The sequence below is a fragment of the Calonectris borealis genome, chromosome 3 (genome assembly GCF_964195595.1).
Source record: "Calonectris borealis chromosome 3, bCalBor7.hap1.2, whole genome shotgun sequence".
Lineage (NCBI taxonomy): Eukaryota > Metazoa > Chordata > Aves > Procellariiformes > Procellariidae > Calonectris > Calonectris borealis.
Window position 1 is genome coordinate 3,853,295 of NC_134314.1, and position 18,141 is coordinate 3,871,435.

General features: G+C 45.0%; 1 protein-coding gene and 1 long non-coding RNA gene across 8 annotated transcripts in view; one reads left to right on the forward strand and one right to left on the reverse strand.

Annotated features, from left to right (window-relative positions):
- MTMR9 (myotubularin related protein 9) overlaps positions 1–18,141 on the forward strand; it is a 151,308-nt gene that overhangs the window by 26,458 nt on the left and 106,709 nt on the right. For 4 of the 7 annotated variants that reach the window (XM_075144859.1, XM_075144862.1, XM_075144863.1 and 1 more), the window contains one exon: positions 130–4,461. The exons of 1 other annotated variant lie outside the window; for it this stretch is intronic. In XM_075144859.1, coding sequence (XP_075000960.1) covers positions 130–279 — 150 coding nt within the window. In that variant the 3' untranslated portion in view covers positions 280–4,461. 2 more of the 7 variants (XR_012672847.1, XM_075144860.1) reach the window with 2 other exon arrangements.
- LOC142080052 (uncharacterized) lies at positions 4,438–6,790 on the reverse strand. The gene is made up of 2 exons (XR_012672851.1): positions 6,712–6,790; positions 4,438–4,581 (listed from the first exon to the last, which is right to left on the reverse strand). It is a non-coding gene; the product is annotated as an uncharacterized LOC142080052 (long non-coding RNA).

An 18,141-nucleotide genomic window follows, 5' to 3' on the forward strand; every position in this document is an offset into this window, starting at 1 on the left:
TACAGTGCTGAATCTTCTTTATTAGTACTGCCTTCACTTTCCATTGGAGGGATGCGTGTGTCTGACTTGGATGTTAGCTCTTGCCTGAAACTTTGGTTCTTTTCAGCTCACGTGTGTTTTCTTTCACAGCTGAACACACGCTGTGATGGTAGAAGAGGGATTTGTGCTGCAGGGCTGCACGGAAAGGAGAAGGTTGGGACTCTGAGCCTGTGCGTGGCTTGCGGAGCTCTGCTGCCATGGTTTTGGTCCTTTGACACCAGCTCTGCACGTGATGGATAAACAATTCAATTAGCTAAGATTTTATGCTTGTATTGAACTCTCTAAAGGAAGGCAGGCAGATGTCTTCAAAGGGAGGGTGGTTCGGACTGAAGCAAAACCTTGCAAGAAGTCCATCAGTAGACCTCGGGTCACGGTTACCTATTGTTTTTTAAGGGAGGTGGGTACTTGCCAGGGGAAGGAGCAAAAAAAGGACAAACAGCTCTTGGGAAACAGAGGCTGTGAACCATGGAAACTCCTGGATCTCTCCTGGCTGGTGGGTCAGTAGGCTGTGAACCACTGGGCTGTCTGTTTCCCTGCAGCATCATTCGTGGTCTCTGGAAGGTGAAGAATTTTTATGGCTTTTGGCATTTCAGCAGATGGAGACTCTGGGTGTGTGTGTGCTGCCCTGCAGCTTGTGCAGTCCCGTATGATAACATAGTGAAGGGTGCTGAAGGTTTTGATGTGAAAAGATTGATATTCAGTCCCTATTTGTGCAAAATGTGTGCAAAGTCCCAGCTGAAACAGAGTGGGTCTATTTTAAAATATTTTTAGCTATAATCAGGCAGCCTGATTTGATTTAAGCTTGCTTTTTGGAGGGGAGAAGATAACTATCTGATCAAATGTAGAAATTTCTTTTTATTTCTCTTTATTTATTGAAATTCCTTCTTACGTTTTTATTTAGGCATGGGTAAGAGGGCATCATAAGTCCAACAGTTTAAAACCAAATAAATAAAGGAAAACCAAAAACATAAAGGCTCTATTTAAAAGCCTATAAAACCATGTGTTGGATTCAAACTACAATTGAGATGTCACTCATGAAAAAACAATGCCTTTAAAGAGCTTGCACTGTGCAAACAGGCTGTTCAGGGCAGCTGTGATGGATTTTTTTAGCCTGTATTACCTGTGTGCAAAACACGATGTTTTGATTCAATGCGTAGAAACACCTGATGGGAGGGACTGGAGAAGACGGAGGCAGACTCTGCTTGGTGCCCGGTCCGTGACTCACTTGGACTCTAGCCTGGCTTTCCAAGCCTCACTTTCTTAAGTCATCTGGCATCGGATCTGTCCCATCTCGCCCCTTTCTAACCTGTTCACCAACTTAGAGGCTTTGCAGGGTAGGGAATAGGAAGGCGATTACGTTCCTACAAGCTTCACGAGAAGCAGCAGCCTGGCAGGGAAACCAGTGAACCCCTGCGGATGGGATGTCCACGAGCTCACCTCATTAAGTATTGGGTTCCTCTGGCTGGTGGTGACTGTGCAGCTTCCAAATCCCAGCATCTTGTACACGCTGTGGCACCAACAGATCCCGAGGAAGCTAAAACTCAGCAGATTGAGGCTGTTGGCATTTCTTTTTTGAAAACCCAAGTGTCTTTGTTTAGTGCCATTGTAGGGCTCTCTTCCATGCTGCCAGTTTTTCCCCCAAGCGGTGAAAGAAAACAATGAGGAGGAACTACTGTTGTGCATTAAATGTAATTCAAGGATGCTGGGCTGTGTTGGGTTGCTCACAGTTTCTCCTGCTGTGTAAATGTCAAGACAAGCCTGTGGTGTTTGTCTTTTGGAGCCGGAGATGGTGCTCCTTTGATGTTCTGTTGCAAGTGTTGCTGATGGCTTTAGATCACTTTATCTGATGCTGCAGGTCACGCTAATGGAGGGTTTACTCTTAAAGCTCAAAAACTGCTCCCTCAGTATCTTAAAGTACTGGCAGACAACCTGGCCACTACACAGAAGAGAAGAAAACTTGTTTCTCGTATAAATATTGGGGTTGTAAGACAATTTTTGGTTGCAAATCTAGTGAGCAAAACTTTTGCTTGGGATAAAATAATCGGGGGGAAAAAAGACACAAAGTTGCTGTTGAATTCCCATGGGAATTCACCAGGTTGGTCACATTAATTCAGTGTTTGCTCCTGCTGCTTTTTAGGGAAAATGCACTTCTGTGCTTGTTTACATAAAATGAGTTGAAGCTTGCTCTTCTTTGTACTGCCATTTACCTTTCAGCCAGTCTTCAGCGCCGTGGGTCATGGCTGTGCAGGTAAGGCACTCTGCCATAAATGCTGAAGGCTTCAATGTTGCTGTGCAGCGCGCGGGAGGGCTGTAGCTCTGCAAACGAGGGACGCCGTAAGAGCAAAATGTCCGTTAAATGGACTGTACGACTTACTGCGGTAAAATGCACGTTATGTCAGTCTTAAAGACACTGGGGGTACTTATTAAAATCAGGTTGGTTAGAGCTTGTACGGTTAGGTCACAACAGTTTAGAGGAACTGTTATTGTATATAGAGGATCCATTTGATTCATAGCTGTACGACAGTGCCATCCCTTTGAACTATAGGATGAAAAATACAGAACACACGGCGTATTTGTTCGGGGGGCTGATTGCTGCACCCCAACACTGTGTAATTTTGAGTACTTAATCTGAGTAGCTAAAAGCTATTTCATTAGTTGCCAAAGTGCAAAGCAAAAGCTAGTGGACTGGATCATTTATGCTGATTTAAAAGGAGGCATAATTACAGCCCCTAGTCTTAGAGCTTGCCAGAGGCTATCTCCCCAGCCACCTTCAGCTCCAGGAGTTTCTAGCACCTACGTTGTCAGGCAGCGATTCAGACACTTGGGCTGCCTTTTTTGAAATTATTCTGATAGTCTGAGCTTGGCATGTGTGTCTAGGATGTAAATCTTCACAGGAGGAATACGTGTGGGAGGAGGAGAGCCTCCTGCGTGGAGGTGGGCAGTCAAGTGTCCAGGGGAAGGTGCAGATCCAGGGTTTGCACTGCACCGGCTGCGCTAGGCACATCCCAATCGGTCGTGGTAATGGTTTCAGGGCTGAAGGTTGTAGACTCTGATCACTGTGTGGAGGAAAAAAGGTTCTCGGCCTTTTGGCAAGTGGATAATTCAAAAGTACAAGAGGAGAGAGGAAACTTGCTTCCCGGTCTGTGACCAGAGAATTGGCATTTTCTACAGTGGTTAACAAAGCCATGACCAATAGCCTTTTCACGTATTTTTCTTTAATGAGCAATAATACGCTTGTAGAAAAGACCTCCTTAAAGGCTTCATTCATATCCTTTTAAATTGGATCATTATTTAATAACTTACTTACATTGTTGTTGGAGTGGTATATGTTTTTTCAGCCCTTTGTATTTTGTGGTAGATTGACTTGTATCACTTCTAAAATGCAAATTTTAGTCTCTTTCCTGAGATGAAATAAATTGTTTTGATGCCCCAGCAAGGTAAGTGCAACATTTCTACAGGATATTTTCTGTTTTAGCCATTTCTTTTTGGCTTACAATTTCTTGATGGTATGAAATAAAAACTTTCTTGTCAAAAACTTTCTGGCGGTTATAAGGATTGTTTCAGAGTTAGGGTTTTTTGGAGCAGAGAACTGCTTGCCTCTTCTGTGCTTCGTCTCATCAGCTGCCCTCTTTTGTGGTGCTTGGGTATTTAAGCTACATATCCTACATGGTTGTAGAGTCTTGAAGCCTGTGTTAAGCAGTGGATTAGATGTGGTGTAGGAACGGCTTTGAGTAAGCACAGTGCTTGGTGCGCTAGACTGAGACCTACACTTGACCTGAACCTCTTTTCCCTGAAGACTTGATGACATTGCTGCTAGAGTGAAGAGGATTCCCTCCGTTCCTTATTTAATCAGTTGTTTCAGGGAGAAAACAGCAATTTGGACTACAGTGGGGTAAGTACAGGGCTCTGGTTTCTACATTTCCCTAGGTTTGGGAAGAAAAAAAAAAAAAGGCAAGCTGTGCCTTGCTGGGAAAAAGGTTTTCTTCCACAGATCCTTAAGGGACACTTGCGCAACATCAAATACATAAAATATCCTGGCTGCGCGGCCAGCAGTTGGCAAGGCTGTCATTTCACAATGGGGAAGGCTTTGGCAATGCTGAATTAAAATGCTGCTGTTCTCCTCCACCTCTTTTTCCTCCTCACTTGTGCTGGTCCAGCTGTTTGTGATTCCATGTGGCACAATGGTTTGGAAAAACTGGTAAGGAAAAGTAACCCAGCCAAAAGGGAAAAGCCCTGCAGTCTGAGTCAGCATCTGTGGTGTTAAACATTGCAATGGTGCTTTTAGTAATTAAGCCACAGGGAAGATTTGTAAGGTGAAAACCCATGTGGCTTAATGAGCTGTCATCTAAGGCTCTGTCACTGCAACTGGATCCTCATGTAGACTGGAAGGACGATTGATTTTTTTTTTTTTAAATTTTTATTTTTTTAGGCACTGGACAGGGGTTTGGGAGACCGAAGTCCTGGCCCTGCCACTGCCACAGATTGCTGGTGTCATCTCAAGTGAGTTACTTCATCTGCATCAGCCTTGGCCAAAAAAGCGCACTTTCTGGCTGAGTCCAGGCGAAACTCCCTGTTCTCATGTGCCTCTTGTGTGTTTGGGACAGCCTGCTTGGCTATTGTACAGCTTTGATTAAAAACAGGGTCTAAGGTGTTGAGCATGTAGTGAAGCCCAGGTGGAGCGAAAAGGGGAGAAGAGAGGGTACACCTTGATCCTTGCCCACTGCTCACGTTACAGAAAGCCATCTGCACGGTAACAATAACTGGTCTACAGAAATGCAAGGCTTGTGCCCACAGAGCACGGTACCATGCGGAGCAGCAAACCAAAGGGATAGCAGGTCTCTATTGCGAGAGCTCTGTTGTGCCTCCAAGTGTCCTGAAAGGCCGGGAAGAGCTCCTTTTGCTCGGCTATCTAAGCACAGGAGTTGCGAGGAAGGTGTGCAAATTCAGCAAGTGGGCAGAGGGGAGTAGGAGGGGGTGGGAGGGAGGTTAAGCATGAGGCTCTGGGTGAGGCAGTGGTGTAAAGTAGAGTGGGGAGAGTGATGAGCGCTCTTGGAGCTATCAGCTCCATGGCACCGTGCTGCTTATGAGAGGATGGACGGTTCTCGTCTGCTGCTGGAGACTCCCAACAGCAGAAATCATTCCCAGCAACCCTGGCCCTTCTGGCAGCGCTACGCACAAGTCCCAGCTCGGAGGAGTGCCTCACCACACGCTGTGCAAAAGATGCTCTGAAGTTTGCCAGCTTACTGTGTTTTAATGATCTGTCCCTCCTACAAGAAGGAAATGGTCTGTACACTGCTATTGCTTGGGCTTGCCTTGTGCCTGAGTGACAGCACGGTAAAACTCTTGCTATTTTGGAACCGTTTGAGCGGGGAAGAAAAGAAATAGGATTAACTACTAAAAAATCAGATCACTTAGAGGCTGCCTGCGTATACTGCTCTCCAAACTAGGAGCACCCTTAAATCTACAACTCTGCCGCTGTTACAGGATGGCACTCTCTGTGTGAGTGAGGAAGAAAGGGTGCTGTGCTATGAGGATCATGCTGTCACCCTTCCTGACTGAAAAATCAACCTTTCGCTGTCCTCTCTCCCTTCTTCAGCTCCCTGGGTTTCTTTCTGATGAGAACATTGCCTCAACACCGGCCCAGAGCTGACTTTCCCTTCCCTGTCATCACGGCCTTGAGAGGCAGAGCAGCTTGCTGGAACATGTCCTACTCTCTTCCCCTTGGCTCTTTTAATTTGCATGTCCAATATTCCTCTGTTAGTGTGTTTCTGAACTTCAGACTGGCTTTTCTTGTTTGCGGTCTCTCAGACATGGATTTAAAAAAAAGGCCACAAAACCTTAAAATCCAGATACGATGAAAAATATAAACCATACAAGCTTCTCAGTAGTTTGTAACCCTCCCTCTCTCCCTGGAGCACTTTTTGGGGCACCTTTTGTCATGCTCTGTGAGCAGGATACACACAAGCAAAGACTAGTGACCTACAAGGCTGTGCTGACCACCAAGAAAGACACCCGAAGTGTCTTTGGTGCCCAAACTGGCACTCATTGGGTGGGAGGGTTGGCCTTGGCCACTTGCTGGAATGGATCGTCCACGTTGCTGAGATGCCATCATCCATCTCATGGAGTTGGGTTTTAGGATTTTCTGCCTTCTCATGTGAGGTTTTTCCTCTTGTACCTTTGAACTGCTACCTGTCACATCTTGACAATCCTACCTCTGTCCTCGGTTTTACCTTTCTTATCTTGCAGGGCTCTGTGCTCTTTCTCACAATTTGGCAATCTCCTTGGCTCTCAGAGGCAGAGTTATCCAGCTGGGCCATATCAGGGAGGCCTTGGATCGCAGCTGAACCTGGAGGATGGGGTGGTTTCAGGGCCAGCTTGCTGCAAGCTTCATCTAGCTTGTGTTTGTGCCAGTTTAATGCTCCAGATGGTTGCCTCAGTGCTGGAGGAGGTAACTGGGTTATTAAATCACTCCTGCTTCTGCTATCTGCCGTCCTGGTGCGATTCTGGTCTAGAAGAGAACTTTACATTGCGTCAGGCTAGCAGATACAGTAAAACCACTGGTGAGCAACTTCAGGTGCTCTATGCATCATCCTTCCCAAGCAGAAAAAGCCCTTTTGCTCAACTGCATGCATATATCAGGGCCCTGGAGACAACAGGATCTTTTCTTTTTACCTCTGCAGCATGCCAGGTGAGATCTATTTGCCCTCTCTGCAAGGCTGGATCCATGGTGCCCTTCCTGAGAGCAGCCATGGAGTCATGCTAGAGGCTCTGCTCTTCCTTTTTTTCATTCGGTGGCAGACGACTCAGCCTGGAAAAGTGATTGCTGAGGTAATGATATGATGGAGGTCTATAAAATATTGGCATGGAGAAGGTAAGGAACAACTATTTGCTCTGCCTCATACAAGAATTAAGGTGCACCAGCTGAAATTATCAGGTGGCACTTGAAACAGAAGGAAGTGGTGTTTGGCAGGGTGTGTGGTTCAGCTGGGGAGCTCATGGCCATGCGACATCGTAGATGCCAAAGATGATACGCATTCAAAAAGCAGCTAAATATGGGAAAGAAAAATCCATCAGGGGTTATTTAACACAAAGCCATCAGCTGTACATCAGCTGTCAATGGATGTCCCTGAGCAATACAGTGTCAGGATGTTGGGCATGCATAGCTGTTAGTTTTTCCTCCATGTACTGTGCCCTGTCTGGCTGCTGCTGGCCTTTGAGACAGCATACAGGACTCGGATGACCCTTTAGTTCGACTCAGTTTGCTGAAGATACTGCACAATCTAGAGCAGGTGGAGTGATACTGCTGATACCCCCATAGCTTGGCTTCCCAAGGGGCTTTAAATACATTTTTCGAGGCTCTGCAGTGAACAAGAGAGTTCTTTGTGTTTATTTTCCTACTGTAGCTTTCCCTCTTTTAAAGAGAGACAGCTGGTTTTGTGAATGGTACTTAACAGTTCTTTCAAACTCAATTAGCCAGGAGTTGAGAGCACTCAGCTTCTATAGCGAGCAAAGGATTTTCCCCCCTGCAGCTTCTGTATACCATGATTTTCCAAGATGTCCACACTTTGTGAGCTAAGGTTTTAAAAAGTGGCCATTTGTTAGTGCCTGAAAGGCTTGGAAATAGTGGCCAGTCCTGCTTTGTTTGCTCTCCTAATTTTGAAATGCTCTGAAACCAATTTCATTCATCACTTGCCTTTTAAGAAAAAAAAAAAAAGAGAAATTCTTTTTTTTAAAAACTCAGGCTCTGTCCCAACCCTGAATTGACTTGAATCTTGTATCTACAACAAATGCCAGGGATTTTTTTGGCAGACTTGATGACAAGCCATTCTTCCATTTGAAATAGCTGGACAGTGGAACTGAAGCGCTTTTTCCTTTTGTTTTAAGTGCGTATCTGGGTGCAGTGTTTTGTGGAGGGTCTTCTGCTCATGCCCTGTCGCTGTGCCCACATACTGCCCAGCCAGGCATTAACCGATGTGATTAATAGCTGCCACATGTGGTTGACTCTGCCTCTGATCTCTAGGGTGGAGAGATCTGTGTGTGCAATGCAGGGTTTTATTTTGCTAGCAGAGCTCTGTGAAAGGTTCCCCTCTCAGGAAATTGTTTCTGATAGTTTAATGTTGGTCTTTGTCCTGATGGAAAATTAAGACCTCAAAAAAAGAAAGAAGTATGCATGCATATTTTTAGATGACAATTTTTTTTTTCTTTATTTAGTTAAGCTTGCCAGATTATTTCCTTTTAGGTACCTTTAACAAAAGCATTTTAATATTTCAGGATTCCTTTTTGGGTTGCTGAGCTAAAGGTTCCGGCTCACTGAGCTGTACGTTCACAGGGGCCTGGGATACTTTTTATGTCATATTTTCATGCTCTGGACTTCTGCCCAGACAATGTCTCCCCAGAGCAGGACACTGCCATGAGAAACAGAGCTGAGCTGGTTTAATGCAAGCATGTACGAATGACCATGCTGGTCAGAGAGAAGGTACAAGCATCTCCACGCTTCGTCTCCAGCAACCATCAACAGTGGATGTTTAAGGAGAGAATATAAGGAATGGGATATTTCCCAGACTCCAGTCATAAGCGGCTCAATGACTGCTTGAAGCAGAAGTTATATCTCGATTGTCATGTTGATACTCACTACGGAGCTCTCCTCTGCAAGTCGCCTCTTGAATCCATGTTCCCTTTGGGACTTGGTGATCAAGCACTTGGCTCTCCCTTTTATTTTGGAAAGACTACGAATGTATGGCACCCAAAGCTGCAGTCCCACCACGCAAACAGTGGCCTGAAGTCATGCAACTTAACGCTGAGAAGATTTGAAAAACTTTGGATTTAGTTCAAGAAAATGCTGACTTTTGATTTAAGGGGAATGAAAAGAAAATTGAATGATTTAGGCAAAATCCCCTTTTTGCCCCCAAGGACAATTTTTTTTTTTCCTTTGCTGTGATTGCTCTTTCTGTGGATGGAAAATGCCCAACCTGCTTGAGTTGGCAAGCTCTTGTTTTTAGATAAAGCATATGCTGATGTATGTTTGTATCTTGCTCCAATGAAAAGCTGTGGATAAAAAAAGAGCTGAAGGCAGCATGCAGTTCCCTTCCCCATTCCAACAGTCCTCATGTTGCCAGTGGGGGGATGGAAAATGTCAATTACAGTTCAGTCTGCAGGAATGAAAGCAAAATTGTACTAATTAAGAAAATAAAATATAATTCCAACTCTTTCACCTGTCCTACAGGGGACTTCTCTGTAAATGCAGGAAAATCCTGAAAAGTTGATCTACAGTGCCCAATTGCCTGAGAGATGTCAGTTGAGAGGAAGGAATAAACTACCTTTATTTCAGTAAGAGGACTATTAAACCTCAAGAGCAAAGTTTTTAGACTCATTGTCATAGATTATAAAGATTATCTAATAATTCTGCATGGAAAATGGAATTCTTAAATGCTTTTGCCCCTCCCTAGCTCATAATGCGATGCCTTATTGCCCTCAAGCAAAGGCAAGAAGTTCTTAAGCTGATTTTTCACTGACAGTCTGCATGCTACTACTGGCTGCTCTGCTCAATCTTAACAGCTGTGAGAGGCTGGTGAGCCTGTGGGAAAGGTGTCTGCCTGTTCTTGGATGCATCAAGCATGCTCCTAGCACTTGATAAATGATTTTGCAGCTGTGGTAATGGCTCTGTTTTGCAGAGATGGCCATTTTATATTTCATTTTAAATGCACTTTAACTTTTCTGTCCTGAAGTTTCCCTCCAAGGTCTTCTGCCAAAAGTCAGCTTTATTTTAGAGTGAAAGTTTTGAGGTTAATTGAACAGGGAACTTCGGAGATGAGGCATTTAGGTCCATGAGACCTTGCAGATTTCATAAAATGCACTGATATGTTTTTAGCAGGCTTTTCTCAGGTCAATTCATGGAGACCAATGAAACCCAGTGGCTCCCTGGACCATAATGAGCTACATTGAGCAGTTGTGCATCTACTCCCAGATCTGGCAAGTCATAGGTTTTACAGGGTTTGAGCCCCTGACAGGGAAGCTTTACGTTACATTATCGGATGAAACCCGAGTCCTTTTCATAAACCCACTATTTATTCTCCAAAGTCTATTTAACAAATGCGCTCGTAAATGGAGTTGGGAAGGTGGCTTTAACTTGATTACAGGGTTTTCCTCCTCTGCTTTGTTCCCTTGCAGAAGATGACCCTGATGAATGGCATGCCTTTTCAGGCTGTAACTGGCCTCAGCCAACCCTACCTGAGGCCTCTTCTTAGCCAGCTGTGGCAGTGGGAAGAGAGGAGGAAGAAACAATGATGTTGGACTTGTGAACATCTGAGTATTTCACAGTATACCATTTTCTGGGTATTCAGTGTTTGAAGGCTGCTACTTGGTGTTTGACAAGTTTCCATCTCTTGGGCAGACAGAGGTGATCTTTCACCCTTCTTGTCCCAGAGCGCCCGCCCTGGTCGGAGCTGTGATCATGGCTTACTCTTCCACCACAGTGTTCAATGCTTGCTTCTCCACGCTGCTGAGCCCAACTGCTTCTTACCACAAGAGCACTGGAGGTAGGATCTTCCTCATGGGGCAATACTGTGTGTTTCTGCTAATTATAGAGGCTGTTTTGCACCAACTAGTGAAATAGTCCAGAGAGACCATGTCTACAGGGGGCCTGTGATGGCATCCTTGCACTAGGATGACATCACTAGCTCTGCTGCTGTAAGATAGTGGATGGTCTTGTCACTCCTGTCTGGCTGTCTGTGACAGCAAGGAAGGGACTGGAGTGATGCGGAACCTTTCCTGCTCAATAAACGTAGGTTGTAATTATAAAGGAGTGTATTCATTGCCCTATTCATCTGTAGCTGTGTATTTACTGGGTAAAAGCATTTATCAAGAAACTCTGTAATCCATCAGCACTCCAAGGAGAGTAAACCACCAGGTAGTCCACGGTAGATCACTCCTTTTGGATCAGAGGGTCACTTCCCATTTTCTTGGTTTCTGAGCTTCTTAGGAAGACACATCACTGCATTGACAGTGAACCTGAGTTATAAAAACACAAAAGATGGCATAAAGATGTTTTTCCAAAACCTTCTGGTTTGCCTTTTGTGGTTTCCAAACGTTGTCTTCTTCAGCATCAAGGGGTCCATCCATACACAAAGGTTGCTAGAGCGGCCTGCTTCTGTTTAGCTGAGTGTCCCAACAACTGCAGTGGCTGCCTCAGAATGGTCCAGCAGATGCTGCCAGCCTCAGATGTTTGGATTGGAAAGTTATCAGAGAATTAGTATTGTTGGATAGGTGAAAGGAAAAGGTATTTCTGTGACTATGGAGTATGTTCTCTAAGGGAGAAAAGCCTCGAGTTTTCCCTTATTGTAACTAAGTAAAGGATTAAGCCCGACTTCCTTTCCACTAAAGTCTCCCCTTTCTCACGGAGCTTGAAACCTTGCTGTGTTTTCAGAGAATATTCACTAGCTCAGGTACACACTGAACAGCCCAGCTATTCAGTGGAATAACTGGAAGGCCAGATCCAGATGATCCTTGACAGAGGAGGACAATTAAATTCATTGCATTAATGACCATTGTTCTTCGTGGTGTGTGATAAACTTGGTGTGAGCCTTTGTCTGGATTTTTAAGATAGTCTGGTTTTCATGTCTCACAGGGCACATTCCTTAACCCTTACTGTATTGCAGCATCTGCTCACCTCAAAGACCTGTATGAGCTTGTTTTCATACCAGGTTGTGTGTTGTTTAGAAGGACACAGACCTTTAGGAAAGCAGGCCATGATTTACTGGACAGAGAAAACCTACTGTGAACAAACTCTCTTCTACCGGCCTGAGAGCTGTCTGAAACGCTGCTCTTGCTTAGACTGGAAACTCATCCTTGTCATTAACTGCACTAATTATGCATCTTGTTTCCATAGCCTACTTAAATGAATCCTTGTGTGCAGACCTGCGCTGTCAAGGCCAGTAAGGAAGCAAGATGGATGCTGTGTGCACCCCAGGCACTGTTAGAGTGGATCTAGTTCTGCAAAAACAGCTGCTGAGGGTATATGTTTCCCTTCTGTCTTTGTTTTTTGCTGGGGTTACTTATGTTAAGGATGAATGTATTTGGCCTTCATAGAAGCTGTGAAGGGCAGGGAGATTGGTTGAGACTTACTCTTTCTGTTCTGAGCCTTCCGTGTGACGTTCTCGGTGTGCCACAGGAGCTCTGCCGGAAAACTGGGAAAGTCAGCAAAAGGGAAGCGAGAGTCACTTTGAATTACGGCACCTGCCTGTCCCCTGTGAGCTCTGTGTATCCCCTCTGAGGTGCGAAAACCCTGCTTAAGGGTAAGCATTGACTTGCTGTGGATTTCTTAGCAACTTTATGGCCTCTGTACAGGCAAGTGTTCATGAAGGGTATGAATTAGGGCCTGATTTTTCCCTGCCTGGCTCATTACCTATACATGCAAATATATCTCAAATCATTGTTCTTATATGTAGCCTTCACCCATTTTGTTTGCTTAGATGTGAATTTTGTTTGCTTAGATGTGAAGCTGCAAGACAGTGGGTAAACAGGCATGTATAGGAAAGTCTTCAGGGAACAAATGAAGCTTTTCCTTCCCCAGAATAACAAACGCATCTCTTTCCGAGATCTAGGAATTCCTACTAGCTGGTTGCAGTGCAGGTCAGGGCTTCTTGAGGACTGTGTAACCTTCAAAACTTGAATCAGTGGCCTTTTTGGTGAATATTCAGGATAAACAACTGTTCCCTCATTATTTTATATGTTTCTTGGATATTCAATAAATCACAAACAATTCTATGGGTGACACCAGAACTGGAGGATTGCTCTATATGTAAACAGAGTTATACTGCAAAGGCTTCAGAGCTGCAGAAGTAGGAAGCATGGGGAGAGATTCAGGCCCTAAATCTGAAGAGAGGAGGTCGTTAATCTCTCCCTTTGCCCTGAGACAGGATCCACTAAATGTACATCTTTGCTGATGGGACTTACCTAACCTGCTCTTAAATCTCTTAGCAATAAAAACTCTGCTCCCTCCTGAAGTGATCTTTTCCAGGACTTTCCTTACAGCTAAAAGTTTGTCCTAATGAATAATCTTGCTGCTATTTGAGTACATGGCTTCAAAACTGGTATATTTTTGGGTTTTTGTTGTTGTGGTGGTGGTGCTTTCTTCTGTAAGATTGACTCCTTGTTTCCTCCAACCACTTCTGCTCTTCACAGAACCGTCTCTGTTCCCTTCTCCTTTCCCGCTTTTCTGATAATTCTTGTCGCTATGGACTGTCATTAATTGTGTCTTATCTCTCTTGTAAAACCCTTCACCATAAGATTGGAAATTAGCATCGTGGATATGAAAGAAACCAGATAAAATATCTGCCATCAGGGCATTAGCAGTATTTGTGTCTCACATGATGGTGGACAAATTACTGCCTCTAAGGGGAGCTGCCCTTGCAGGATTGCTATCCTGTGTTCACAAAAAGATGTTGATTATAAGAAGGCAGCTACAGAAAAGCATCTCGGGAGCACTGAAGGCTTTATCCTGGCACGTTACTGGGCAGGATACCGTACACTCTCCTTACTCAGAGAAATGTGACTGCAGCTACTTCAGCCTAAGATGTATGCACACAGTGCTGGAGTAAAACCTGCTGCAGAAACTCCTGCTTTCTCTGACCAGCCTGCCTGGAGAAAATGTTACCTTTCGGGCCATGATCTTACACAGTGTGTTGAACAGCCAAGCTGAAAGATGCTATTAGCAGAAGCATGCTTCCTTCTCAGCCTGTCTGAAAGGCTAACACCTGTGTTTTCACTTTGCAGGAGCTCACAAGAACTGGAATGATGCCAGGTGAATGATCTTAAAAACAATGCACCCATGGTTCACACAGTACTTCACCTCTCATTTTCAAAAAATAAAAAAAAAAGTAAGGCAAATCTAATTGAACCAAACAGCATCAAGCTCTTCCTTTTAATTAAAAAGAATGATTTCTAAATAAACTCTTCCCCATCTATTCTCCTCCAAGGAAATGGCAATCCTGTGTGATGCACGTGTTTGGGTGCAAAAGCAATGCCAGTCACTCATAGAGCGAAGATTACAACTGACTTTGATCAGTACGAGGTTCTTCCTTGACTGCCAACACAATGTGACACCTTCTTGTGCACAAGCATAGCCTGTGTCAGGTCTGTTGGCAATGATGAACATCAGGGTTAAACCAGTTCAGTGCCACAGGGAGAACATGTTTTTTCTTTTCACATTCTGTGTGGCTGACCTGTCACCAACGTGAAGTTCAGTTTTCCTCCTTGGTGACCCTTCATGGCTACTGTGGCACATTTTAACACAACAGGAACTTGTATCTAGAATTGACAATTTACTCATTAGTGCTGGCTGCTGTGGTCTGAGGGACATAAGACCACATAAAGTCAAGGCAAAGTCCACTTCCTTATTAACCTGTCTCTTAACAGTGGGCAGTGGCAAGAGCTTGTAGAAAAAACATAAGAATACAACCTGGCATACAGTGATCTTGCAGTCTTCTGGTCATATATCATGTCTTGTTATGTTCTCCAGTTAGCGTGGGTCCTCTGAGCCAGCCTCCCAGTGCTACTTTCAGATCAATATGATCCCATGGAGTGATATCCCTAGCAACACTTTTTCTATGAAAATTTTTAGAAGAAATAAAATGAATCAGTCTGTACCACTTTTTCCTTGTGTGGAGACTCTGTAACTTTCTTCCCCTGACATCTGAGCTGGTATTTTTCTCCTAAAGATACGTATTATAGTCCTAAACTGCTGCATACACTGCCTCTTACAGGAATTACATATACTTGTCTGAGGGCAGAAGTGGGGTCCAGATCGGTATTCATCAATAAATAGGAGGAGCACCTGCTGTTCTCAGTAAGTGTAGATCAGTATGGCTCTATAGGTTTACCCAAGTGAGTGATCTGGTTGTGGAAGAATTTGCTAGCTTCTTAATTGTGTGACCTGGATCCAGTTTCTTGCAGCTTGTTCTCTCTGCTTCCCGTGAGCCTTGCCTGGTTCAGTCCATGTGCTCAAGGGCTGTTCTGCACCACTCACACTCCTGGTCAGGACTGCAGCTCATAACAGATACCATTGGCTCTCCTAGGTTGTATCACCAGGTCCTTGACTGCCCAGATAATCTTTCATTTGCTAATTGTCACCTTTGCATTTCAAACTTCCTCCGCTGCCTTTCCCAACTGCACATCCTTCCAGTGGCTCTTCTGCATGAACAGCTGCTAAGAATTATTCTCCCTTCATTAGTCTGTGGTTTCTAGAGTTCCCACTCTTACTGAGGTCACCAGCCCAGTGGCAGGGTAGGACCTGTTAGGTTCTACAGTGTTTCTGAGCAAGGTTGTGCTTCCTAAAAGAAGGTGGTGGCTCCCCCCTCCCCATCAAGGCCAGTGTCTCATGTATATGCAAAGTCCTAATTGGCTTTGCTAACTGCGGCCTCAGCCCAGCAGAATGAGTCACCTGGTTGGTCTTAGGTGCAGAAACCAACGTAGAGGGGACTTTGTTCAGTCAGGAGGATCTTTGCTGGAACAGGGACTGTAGGAATTGTTGTGTTTGTGCTATCTGCACAGCCTGACAGTTGTGACACCATGCTTCAAAACTGGAGATACACCCTATCAGTACACACACTCACATTTACAGCCCCAGCTGACAGCTGTTCAGCAAACTCCTGTGCAGCTTCTAGCATATCACAGGAGAGAGTCTGCTGGCTGATTTTGTGTAGCAGATGGGCGTAGCTATTCCAGGAAGAAAAGTCATCCTATCAACATACTTGCTCTTCTAAGTAGGAGGCCATGTAGAGAATCAAGTTAGTGGAGCTGCATGTCCACAGCAAGGATCCCACTGTTAGGCTCTGGGGTAAGGCTAACACTCCGATACTGTTAGATTTGACAAGTGAAAACTTTTTAAAAGAATCTTAGAAAGGGAATTCGCTTGATATCAGGTGTATGAGCTGGGATAGGATGGCACTTTCCATTGGAGACATTTCTTTTTATGCTGTTTTACCAGTAGAAAACACTACTGGTAAATTTCTATATAGGACAAGAGTGCAAGACTGAATGCTTCATGGGTTATTAACCTAGGTTTAACATTTTTGGATCTCAACCACAGGAACATGTCCTGTGAGCTGACAAGCCTTCTGAAGAAAATGCACTCCTACGTCTTCCCTTCCCATGTCCTCCAAAGCTATTTGTGCTGAGGTTTTGGAGCTGTGCTTCTTGCTTCCAAACTCTGCCTCTTCATTTTCCTTTCTGGAGAAATGATCTTCATTTGAAGCACCTGTGTAGGTATTTCACATCCACAACAGAGAAAGCAACTTCTACAAATCCTTTTCTTACCCCCAAATGCATCACTGTAAAGGGGGCTCTGGGGTGTCAGATGCCTTCAAAGCCAGTCCCGCATAGATAGCCACCTGTGTACAAGGCCTCTGGCCTGTCTCCCTTGTCCCAGCTTACAGTTTGCATCATGCAATGCTGATCTCCTTAGCACTTTTGCACCAGTGTTTCTTCTTTCCACATATCTGGGAGGTGCACAGGTAGCTGGAGCAAAGGGCTCCCTTGGGGGTAAAATGGGGGCCCAGAAGGCCCCCCTCTTAGTGCCCACTGGCTTGGGATTGCACAAAGGAGGTGTCTTACCCGAGACACCAGGATCCCTGCTGGTGCCTCTCCAACTGGTAGACTAACAAGAAAGCCGTGGAGTGAAGCCCATGGTGAACCCTTCTGGAAAGACTGCTAAGTCTCCAGAGAGAAGTGACTGCACAGAGCAACCAGCTCATACAGTCATCTGGGACCTCCGTATGCTAGTTCTGCCTGTTTTATCCAATGCTCTCCTTCACTCAGTCTCACCATATCTTCTCTGCACTCCTTTGCCTGCCTCAGTGCTGAGTCTCCTCCTCTTCTGTTTCTCAGCCCATCACGTGCTATTTGTTGCCCCCATCTGTTGTACTTCTCATCCCCAGCCCACATTTGCCTGGTTTACTTAGAGCGAATGTCCTGAACTGCCTGTTCTTGTTTGCAGACAGCCCACTGAAGGGCAACTCCATCTGTTGGGGCTGATATGCAGACACTCCCCAAACCGATGTGATGATAATACCATAACACTGTATGGAGGCAGCGAGGACAACGTTGCACGTTTCTTGGGGTGTACTGGCAGAACATCCTTCTAGAGTGGGGCCTTACTTGATCAAAACTGCAGAAGCCCCGTAACATGACATGGTTCAATGCAGCCCAGGCACTCCGGATTTCCTAGGCAATTGGTAAAGCTGCATGTAGCCGGAAGTTTTTAATGAGCAACCAGGAGGGATTAGAGAGCCTGGAGCAGTTTGTGCAAAGTATTTGGACATAAATCTGATCCCGTGTCACACTTTCTAAAACTCTTAGCAGCATTCTAGTGTGCTAGGTTTTTGCAGCCAAGGAAGCAGGGCTCGATATGGGGATCCCACTCCTAAATCCAGGTTTTCCTGCTGTTTCTGGCTGAGGGAGTAGGTGACTTCTGACAGCATAAGGTGCTGCAGCCTAGGAAGCAGGGTTCAATATGGGGACCCCACTCCTAAATCCAGGTTTTCCTGCTGTTTCTGGCTGAGGGAGTAGGTGACTTCTGACAGCATAAGGTGCTGCTGGCAGGGGAAGTTTGTGTGTTGTTCCCCTTCTCAGGGGAATATTGTTACTATGTGGATCAGTAGGATGTCTTCTGAAGGACAAAGAGGACAAGCTGCTGGCAAACAGGACACTGTGTTTGATGGATCATTGAATTGATGGACCACGGCAAGTCGTAAACAGGGGATGCAGTCAGCAATGCCTGCTTTCAGACAGAAGTTGATTGAATCCTCCTTTCCCTGAGCCGATCCTCACAAGTATTCTCATTTCCAGCAGCAGCTGTACAAAGAGCTTCCATAGCTCCAGACCCTTCTCCTTTCTTCTGCTGAGCTGTACTTCTAGCAAACGTTACTACGGTTTTTCCCTTTATTCCAAACACTTCTATCTTTCACAACCATAAACAACATTAACTCCCCAAGCAATCTTGAAGAACAAAGGCTTTGAGATAAGATTAGCTTGCCACAGAGATGTTTATAAGGCTTTTTTTTCCCCTTCCCTCCTGCTTATGAATTTCACCCCTTGGCAGGCAGGTTG